Source organism: Maniola jurtina, chromosome 4 (genome assembly GCF_905333055.1).
Source record: "Maniola jurtina chromosome 4, ilManJurt1.1, whole genome shotgun sequence".
Classification (NCBI taxonomy): Eukaryota; Metazoa; Arthropoda; class Insecta; order Lepidoptera; family Nymphalidae; genus Maniola; species Maniola jurtina.
In genome coordinates, this window is record NC_060032.1 from 3,178,218 (window position 1) to 3,188,074 (window position 9,857).

Here is a 9,857-nt window from a genome sequence, read left to right on the forward strand (position 1 = left end):
CAACTATCTAATAATTTAAAATTAAATTGTAAATTCACAATCCAAGTTAATATACAAGACAAAATTAAACTTAATTCCAGTCCAATTCGTCTTTTATGCATTTAGTTTTTTTTTTTGCATTCAGTAGACTAGGTTCTGCATCGTCAATTTTGTTAATCACAAGTGATAGATCAGAGTTTCACCCATATATAATCATAAGTCATCGCAACAGATGGTAAGTGGGAAGCTGGAAGAAATCTCTGTTTAGAGAAAAGCATTTCCAATGTAACTTAATTTATTATAACTTTGTAACTACAATTTTGGTATAAGAAAAATAAAAATGAAATAAATAGGTATGTTATCAGTCAGTTACAGCAATGACCGGCAAAACTGACAGCAAAACCTATACTATAGTCTGGGAGTGAGCGTAAAACAATTAGTTCAATCTAAACAACAGGCATATAACTGCACATTGTACGCTCAGTATAAGATTTTACTTCTCACCAAAACGTTGATAGTATTTGAGAGTCAAAACACTTAAGCGTTGAAGTAAAATGGCCCCTAACGGCCTTGTTTTATTGCACGTACACTTATTAACAGTCAGCGCTCCAAGCGGAAATGTTGCGATAATAAAAATCAAATGGTACTGAATTGTTGACTTTAAATCAACAATCTTTAGGTCCATTTTACGTTGACGTTATTTTGTTTCGACTTACGAATACCATCAAAATTGGCGAAGAGAAAATCAATTGCGATCACCGTTAAAACAATATAATTTAAAAAACAAAACGAATTGGATCACCAAAATTAGTGAGGAGAAAAACAATTATTTTGCGATCACCGTTAAAACAGTATAATTTAAAGCGAAACGAATTGGAACAAACTCTGCAATACAAACACCTAATTCCTGTTCAACTCATTGAGTATACGCAATATGTACAGGAACAGGTTAAGTATGTCCATGTACAAGTTGATAGTAGCCAGGATGTACTCCTCGGGAGAGAGGACGGTCATCATCTGATGCGTGTCGAAGATGAGGAAGAGGCTGAAAAAGACCGCGCCCGTGAACGACAGAGCGAACTCGAAGACTGAGCTTTGGAGGAAGATCTGTAATATACCTCCCACGATGAGCACGCATAGACCCGCTCCCAAGCTGAAACAGAAACACATAGTTATCTAATATTAGCTTCTTTTCCAATGATTTTTTTTTGTAGATTGAACTTATTTACGACTAGCCGATGCCCGCGACTTCGCCCGCGTGGAATCAGGTTTTTGAAATCCCGTGGGAATTCTTTGATTTTCTGGGATAAAAAGTAGCTTATGTGCTAATCCAGGATATTATCTATCTCCATTCTAAATTTCAGCCAAATCCGTCCAGTAATTTTGGCGTGAAGGAGTAACAAACATACACACACACACACACACATACAAACTTTCGCCTTTATAATATTAAGTGTGATACAAGTGCGTAAAATAGAAAATTAAAATCGAAAAGTTTCTAAGTTCTAATAGCGCCGAGATTTTAATTTTGAATGCGCACATTATACGTTTCTCTTAGACTAATGTATAAATTGGTACCATAAAATATTTCTACATATTATAGATGGCGATCTCATAACAGCTGCTTTGTTTGCCAATCATACTGACTACACACGACCAGCGCAGCGTCGGCATTTGAATAATATGTTTACATTACCGCACTAGCGCGATAATAAAATATTATCACGCGATTTCTGTAGATTACTAACTGTGCGGTAATGTTTTTATCTTTGGGTATTGAGATACATACCCATATCCAATGAAGGAGAAGTCGCGTTTGGTGTTGAGAGTGAAGAGTGTCAGCGCGAACACCACAGTGAAGGTGAGAGCGAGAGCTTGTAGAACCACAGCCGTGTTGTAGTAGGACACAACTACACCTATTGTGTACGCTTGTACCGCAGTCTGTGGAGATAAGTGTACATTTAACAACCTTCAAAAAATGTTCCATTATAGTATTTTGTGAATCTGTTGCATAAAAAAAGTTATTGAATGTGAGTTTAAAAACAGAGCCGTAGGCGAGGTTTGAAAAGATCACATAAAAAAATACTAAATTTGTGAATGTTTGCCAGGACAAATCTTATCGTTTTGTTGAATTTACCTGTACATTTAAATACTTGAACTATCACAATCACACCTGATGGGAAGTGATGATGAGGAGTAAGATGGGACGCGTTTGCCTATTTACTCATTTTAAAGATACCCACATTGTAACTGGTAGCAACCGCATTTTGCTTTTATTGATATTTAAACTTTAACAGTAACTATGACATAACTTTAAGCGCTTGATATACAACTCGCCTGTTAGTCAATGGTTTTTCCTTATCACATTTTCCTTCTAGTATTAGCAGTCATGTTGTGAATGAAAACATATTACAGGTTACTTACAAAGCCAGCCAACAGGTAGAGATTGGCGGGGTAGTCCCTCCTTTTGGCGATTAGCGCGAACAGCGTTACCATGCTCAGGATGAATGCTATGAACACCATCCAGTTACTGCAAGAAATTAAAACTTTCTAAAAAAAATTTTTTCAAAAAAAAAAAAAACTTATTCCAAAAGACTTATAAAAAATGCCATACTGTATCAGATATTAATGCTTGACTGCAATCACACCAAATAGCAGTAGCAATGCCTAAGGTGGAGAGCGCCTGCCAGGAGGATGCCTATCCTCCATTGTTTTGAAGGGCCCAATATTACAGCTAGGTGGGTAAAACGGAAGCCTGAAGGGCTGGTTCCCAACAGGGGCAATATCTGGCGCCCACAGGTTTTGATGAGGAAATATGAAGTAGAGGTGATCACAATGGATCTGAGACAGTCAAAGTGATACAGGGTATACAAGAACCTGCATAGCCCCAAAGCAAAAGAAGGGGCAATTTGGGAAATAAAAAAGTAGGGGTGCAAATCTGTACAACGCCGCGCATCTGATGGTAAAATGGCGAAGGGGGAAACTTGAAACCAAATCAAACTAGCTGATGGCCACAACTTCGTTCCCATAGATATAGGTTTTTAAAAATCCCATAGGACCTTATTGATTTTCCAGGATAAAAGTAGCCTATGTGTTAATCCAGGGTATAATCTATCTCCATTCTAAATTTCAGGCAAATCAGTCCAGTAGTGTAATTGCATGAAAAAGTGACAAACATACATACATACAAACTTTCGCGATCCCAAAAAAAGGGTTGTTATAAGTTTGACGTGTGTATCTGTGTATCTGTCTGTGGCATCGGTTCATTAGTTTAGGAGCTATCGAGTATTCTTAGCTATAATCCAAGAAAATCAGTTCAGCCGTTTGAAAGTTATCAGCTCTTTTCTAGTTACTGTAACCTTCACTTGTTGGGGGTGCTACTTGAGCTAGAAGCTACTTACTTCTCATGTATGAACCCCTGCACAGGCTTGACAAGCAGGAACACTGCGGCGATGGATACTGTGGCCAGCAGCTGAATGGTCAGCAGCCCATACACCTTGCGGATGAAGCCCAGGCGAATTTCCCTGTCTGCATTGATCACATTGTTGCGATATGCAAAGTCGTCCTGTAAATAAATATAGATAGGAAGTCTTTATTGCTTTAGTCAAAACTGAAAAAACACAGAGAAACTAAAAAATTGTAATATAGTGTATGCAAAAGTGGCTTTATTGCTTAAAAGCTATTTTCGCCAGGTAACCTTTGGTGGTGGTACATAATAAATGTTACAGATCATAACTCCGGGAATATGTCCATTCTCGGAGTGTAAGCTATCTTTGTACCTTATGTCTTATGGGGCATGAGACGGGCCTGCCCGCAAAATTCAAATTTAATTTGGTTTTCGCATTTTTTAAACTAATACGACAACGTAGGCTTATGGCATTTTCAATTGCGACAATGGCAGTATCATCCTCACAGGTTTATATAAAAATCTTTACTTAAAAGGGTCCAGGTTAAGAAATTAGCTGTAGTATCGACTAATTCTGACACATTAGTCGATACTAGTTAGTTAAATACTTATGTGAAACATTAATAAAATCACCACTAAGCTGTGGTTAACGGCTAGTAGTCCAATTCAGAGAAAGATCCCTATTCCTATTTATATAAAACTTAAACTAATTTAGAATGAAACCACAGTAACTCTTGAGTTCACAAAATAGCATGATTAATTTAAATTTGTAGAGGAATGTTGTTGAGGAGGAGGATTTGTAGAGGATAGAATAGAATAGATTTTTATTCAAATAAACTTTTACAAGTGCTTTCTTTACAAGTCAAATAATTTACCACTGGTTCGGAATGCTGTTCCTACCGAGAAGAACCAGCAAGAAACTCGGCGGTTGCACTTTTCAATTGTTCAATTTACAATAATATTCTATACTATACAAGCAATTGCAGACCCGCGCATTGCTGGGGCGAGTCAAATCCATGCTTTTTTATCATTTACATAATCTTCGATTGTGTAATATGCTTTTGCCAGGAGCATACTTTTAATGGATTTTTTAAAGTTTTGTAAAGGCAAGTCTAATATTGACTGTGGAATTTTATTATAAAATATTACACTCATTCCCACAAATGACTTTCCCACTTTTCTGAGGCGGAGCATAGGAGTTGCGAGCTTATTACGGTTTCTAGTTGGCCTGTCATGGAAATCACCGATTTTTTGTAGCTGAGGATGTTTTGTCGTACAAAAATTATATTATTGTAAATGTTTTGAGAAGCTACTGTAAGAACACCTATTTCCTTAAATTTCTCTCGTAGGGAATCGCGCGGTTTTAAATTATAAATTGCGCGTATTGCCCTTTTTTGTAAAACGAAAATTTTTACCCCATAGCAAGATTCCGTAAGACATAATACTGTGAAAATAGGCAAAATACACAATTTTTGCAGTTTCCACATCAGTTATCTGTCGAATCTTTCTAACAGCGTAAGATCCCCACTGGTAGCCGTACCCGTAGCCGTACCCCGTAATCTGGTAGATCCCCACCTTACCAGATTAAAATGAGATTATGCTCTGAAAAGTGTCAAAATATTGCAGTTTTCAAGTGGAAACGTAGGCTGAGATTAATGATGTCTTTTTTCTTCTACCTGATTTGCTATTTTTGATCTCAAGTCAAGCTAACGGTCTAGTTCTGACCATATGGACAAATTTTACTCATATTCAAAAGGTTTATAAACTTAAAAGGAACATGTTAGGAAAAGAGAATTTTATTTTGGTATTGATGAGTTGGTCTTTAGAATAATTAGAGTATGTTAATTACTAAATTATTCATTGATGAACTAGTTATTTTCATGCTCAAAATAAATTTGCAGTAGCATTTAAAAAGACATCCATCCATTTAACAACCCATGATTTGATCACGACAATAATATAATTCTTATCTTATCTGCTGAAACCCGACTTAAATATCTAAATAAAACAAGTCTCTTTTCCTCTTAGATTAACATTTCTAAGTCAAAGAATGGATGTTATTTATAATTCATACATTATGCGGACTTAATCTATATTTTCAACAGCACCTGATAAATAAATAACGCTTTTTATTTCAATGTAAATACTGAAGGCCATGACAAATTGCTCCATTCATGTGATAAGTAGGAATTGATCGAAACAAAACCTTACCTCGATATTATCCTTTCCTCCAAGTTCGCAGTCTTCTTGAGCATACATCAAAGGTATGCCAGCCATTTTGGTCACTATTTATGCTTCTGGAATATAATCAGAATAATATTCGCTGTTTTGTTTTATAACTATTTTGAGCTTCAGAAAATTTGTGATAGTGAAAGTGACGTATACAAATAAAATGACGTTTTTTTTTTTTTTTTTTTTTTTTTTTTTTTTTTATGGCGCGGAGCTGCACCAGGTGGGCGCGATTTACTTCGCCAATATCGTGTGGGATTGAAGAGACACGAGAACAGTTGGTGATAGCTGAGAATTTCGAGCAGCTTTTTTTGGGTAATTTTATAAGTGGCAGGTTTTTTCAGAATATGTTAATTTATAGGGTTAGTTACTAGCCTGGAACAACACAATATATAAAATACACACTATATTACATGGAATTATAATTACAACTTAATATTATTATATTTAACATATTTACATAAAAATTTACAATATGGACCAAACACAGACATTAACAAACACTCAACATTTACTGGACGCGGGAATTTTGATGGAAGAACATCATAGAGAGGATGAAGGAGTTTAGGACAAGAAAAGAATATGTGAGAAACAGTACCTTCGTCTAAGCCACATTCACACAGGGAGTGATCTCTAACTCTGATCTTGCACAGGTGGACAGGTGTGCAGGAATGACCAAGGCGTAAGCGACAAATCGTAGAGGTAACCCACCTATCTGCATGTCTATGAGAGAAAAACCATGGGCGTCTTGGAATATCTGGTTGCACTGAGGCATAGAATTTTCCTTTAACCGCTTTTGATTCAATCCAGTATGAGTTCCAGGACTTGTCCAGATAAGTTTTTGACAATGCACCTAGATCTTGGGAATTATTTTTAAAATGTTCATGGGAACCCATTTGTATCGCAGCTTTAGCACATGAGTCTGCTGTTTCGTTTCCTACAATGCCAGAGTGACTTGGGATCCAAACAAGTGTCAAATCTAATCCGTTTTGATGACAGGAGAACAAAGCCTCCCTGACCTCTAGAATAATGGGAAATCTTGATTTACTCCGGAATGGGTTTTCCTTGATAGATAATAAGCAGCTAAGGGAGTCAGTAAAAATAACAGTTTGTTTCATGTTATGGGAGCGGGTAAACAGGATTGCTTCTAATAAGGCAACGGCCTCCCCTGTGAACACCGAGGACTCAGGAGGACATTTAAACTGTAAAATGATTTTAAACCTGGGAACCCAGCAGGCTGCACCGACACAACTTTCTGGAGACATCTTTGAAGCATCAGTGTAGATAAGAAGGTGATTTGACCAATTTTGATGAACTAAGCTTTGAAATTTTGAATTAGTATCAGGGGCTCCTTTGACCAAACCAAGATCAGTAACCACAGAGGGATTGAAAATCAGGGCTTTATATGCTGTGGAGAATAGAGGATTCTTTGGTAAAGATAACAAGGGATGAGGGAGATTGGTAAATTTACGGAAACTATCCAATAGATAAGAAGAAGGATTGCGTGGGCTAAGGACTTGCGACAACTGTTCTAATTTGGTCCACAGTGGGTGAGAGGAAAGCTGTAACATTTTGCTGACAAAGCGGTCACATAAGTATTGACGTCGGAGATGTAAAGGAGGATCAACACATTCAACTTGTAGAGCGTTAGTGGGGGAAGACTTCATTGCACCCAGGATGATTCTGAGGCAACGATATTGAATTTTATTTAACTTCTCAGACACAGTTTTATTTAAGGGGTCTAAAACAAATGAGCAGTAATCAATGTGGCTACGAACTAAAGCATTATATAAGAGTTTCAGTGAGTAGGCATGAGCACCCCACCAAACTCCCGCTACTGCACGTAGAACATTGATGCCCTTTTCACATTTATTGGTTATATATTCAGTATGAGCCAATCCGTTCAGTCTGTAATCGAGAATAATACCAAGGAACTTTGCCGTATCTACTAAGTTGATGGGTTGATCCTCATAACAAAAGCTAAAGTTAGGGATAGACCGCTTCCTCGTAAACACGACTGCCTGGCATTTAGCCACTGACAAAGATAGGCCATGGTCAGAGAGCCACTGCCCTAGATAATACAAAGCAGAGTTAAGACATTGGGATATTTCCTCTACAGATCCTGAGCTATGATAGAGGACAATATCGTCAGCATACTGCAGGATGTTACAAAAGTTATTTACAGACAATTCTAGATCTTGGGTATATATGCTGTACAGCAGAGGACTTAGAACAGAGCCTTGGGGAAGACCTTTCCAGACTAGTCTGGGGGGAAGAGTGGATGACTGGTGTTTTACCACAACTGACCTGCCAGAAAGCAGGTTACATATGAAATGTATTATCCTCGGTGGTACACTCAGCTGGTGCAGCTTTTGCCTGAGCGACGGAAGAAGTACATTGTCATATGCAGAAGCTATATCAAGAAAAACACCCACAAGGTATTCACCCTTACCAAAGGCAGTCCGAATGTCTGTAGTGAGTATACTGAGACTGTCTGCAGTACTGAGACCCTTGCGGAATCCAAACTGCGAAGGGGCCAGTACTCCTCTGCTTTCCATTATCCACTCTAATCGGTTTTTAAGGAGAATCTCCGTAACTTTTGCTAGGGTGGACGACAGTGCAATAGGTCGGTATGAATTTGGATGTGATGCTATTTTCCCAGGTTTGAGGAGGGGGATAACTATTTGAGACTTCCAGGAATCTGGGATTATTCCTTTTTCGAAAAAACTATTAATCAAATTTAGAAAACAATTTTTAGATTTATTATTTAAATTTACCAAAAAAGAGTAGGGCACACCATCTTCCCCAGGGGTTGAATCTTTCAGACCACTGAGAGCAATCTGAAGCTCTGAAAAGGAAAAGGGGGCATCCATTTCGCCCATAATGGGTGCTGGTGTAGAAACTGGAAAATCGTCCTGATGGGGAACAGACGGGGGAGCGAGTTTGTCAGCAAAAATGCTAAGCCATTCAGATGGATTGTTGGAGCTAGGATCACAGTGGTTGAGGGTTCTGCGGAATCTTCTTATGTTTTGCCAAACAATTGAAGAAGGAGATCTAGGGCTAAGTGATTCACAGAACTTAGTCCAGCCAAACTTTTTCTTTTTTGACACCATTCTTTTTGTTTTAGCGTCAATATGTTTGTATTTAATAAAATTCTCTTCTGTCATATGGGCGGTGTACTCTTTCTCTGCTGCCACCCTCTGGTTAAACAAATCTTTGCATTCCCCATCCCACCAGGGAGGGGAAGGCAAATGATTTGAAACAGAAAGATTTTTACGAGGAATATTGGAGTCGGCCGAAGAAATAAGAGATTTGACAAAGAGATCATAGTAAATCAAGAGGTTTCCATCACACGAAAGGTCAGGTAGAGAGTCCATCAAGTCATCTACAGTTTGAGCATAGCGAGACCAATCTACTTTCTGTAATTTATATTTTAGCAAAGGTTCAGGGTTGGAGGTAGGGATTGATCTATTGTTTAGAGTTAAGATGATTGGGAAGTGATCGCTACCATAGGTACTGGGAAGAGTTTGCCAGGATAGCTGAGATGCAAGGGAAGTCGAAGAAAGAGATAGATCTACTGCTGATTTTGGGTTCTGATTGGGATAAACTCTACGAGTCGGAGAGCCATCATTCAGGATACAAAGGTTCATATCCTCAAAGATGTCAATCAACAATGAAGCGAATCCGTCACAGTTATAACACCCCCACAAAGTATGGTGGGCGTTAAAATCACCCATAATAACAGTTGGACTGGGAAGAGAAGCAAGGATAGTTTCAATTTCTGGAATCAGGGATGGGTTTGGGTGAGGGATATATAAAGAGAGGAAGGAAATATTTACAGCTCTCACAGCAACAGCATTAATCTGATTACTGTGAGGGGGGATAGGAAGAGAAGAAAAGGAAAGATTGTGCCGAATGAATATGGCACTACCTGCATAGCCGTCATCCCTGTCATCCCGCAGACAAAAGAAACCAGGAATCCGAAATCGGGCTCCAGGCCTCAGCCATGTCTCCGAGATGGCAATTATGACGGGTCTATGCAAATTAATTAAGGAAATAAGGTCTTGTTTTCTAGGTCTGATGCTTTTACAGTTCCATTGTAGTAGAGCTGTTGGGGCCGTTATTTAAAATTTTGAAAAGACGGGAAAGGTTTTGGGCAACGTTGGGCGGTAGTGGGAGTTCGCTGCATGGAGCAACGATGCTCAGGAGCAAAGCGGAAAGGTTTTCTAACATTTTCCCTTGG

The 9,857-nt window shown here is 38.3% G+C and overlaps 1 protein-coding gene across 1 annotated transcript; it reads right to left on the minus strand.

Moving 5' to 3' along the window:
- Positions 1-52: 52 nt before the first annotated feature.
- LOC123864396 (protein lifeguard 4-like) lies at positions 53-5,779 on the minus strand. The gene is made up of 6 exons (XM_045904799.1): positions 5,597-5,779; positions 3,381-3,544; positions 2,404-2,509; positions 1,769-1,920; positions 859-1,132; positions 53-778 (listed from the first exon to the last, which is right to left on the minus strand). The coding sequence occupies exons 1-5, from the start codon at positions 5,660-5,662 to the stop codon at positions 880-882; spliced, it is 741 nt and encodes a 246-aa protein (XP_045760755.1). The 5' UTR covers positions 5,663-5,779; the 3' UTR covers positions 53-778; positions 859-879.
- Positions 5,780-9,857: the final 4,078 nt, after the last annotated feature.

Coding starts and splice junctions, on each gene's coding strand:
- LOC123864396 (XM_045904799.1), bottom strand. CDS start 5,662: ATGGCTGGCATACCTTTGATGTATGCTCAAGAAGACTGCGAACTTGGA. Junction 1,921..2,403: donor TCTACCTGTTGGCTGGCTTT/GTAAGTAACCTG, acceptor TTATCTCCACAG/ACTGCGGTACAAGCGTACAC. Junction 1,133..1,768: donor TTCTCCTTCATTGGATATGG/GTATGTATCTCA, acceptor TTTCTGTTTCAG/CTTGGGAGCGGGTCTATGCG.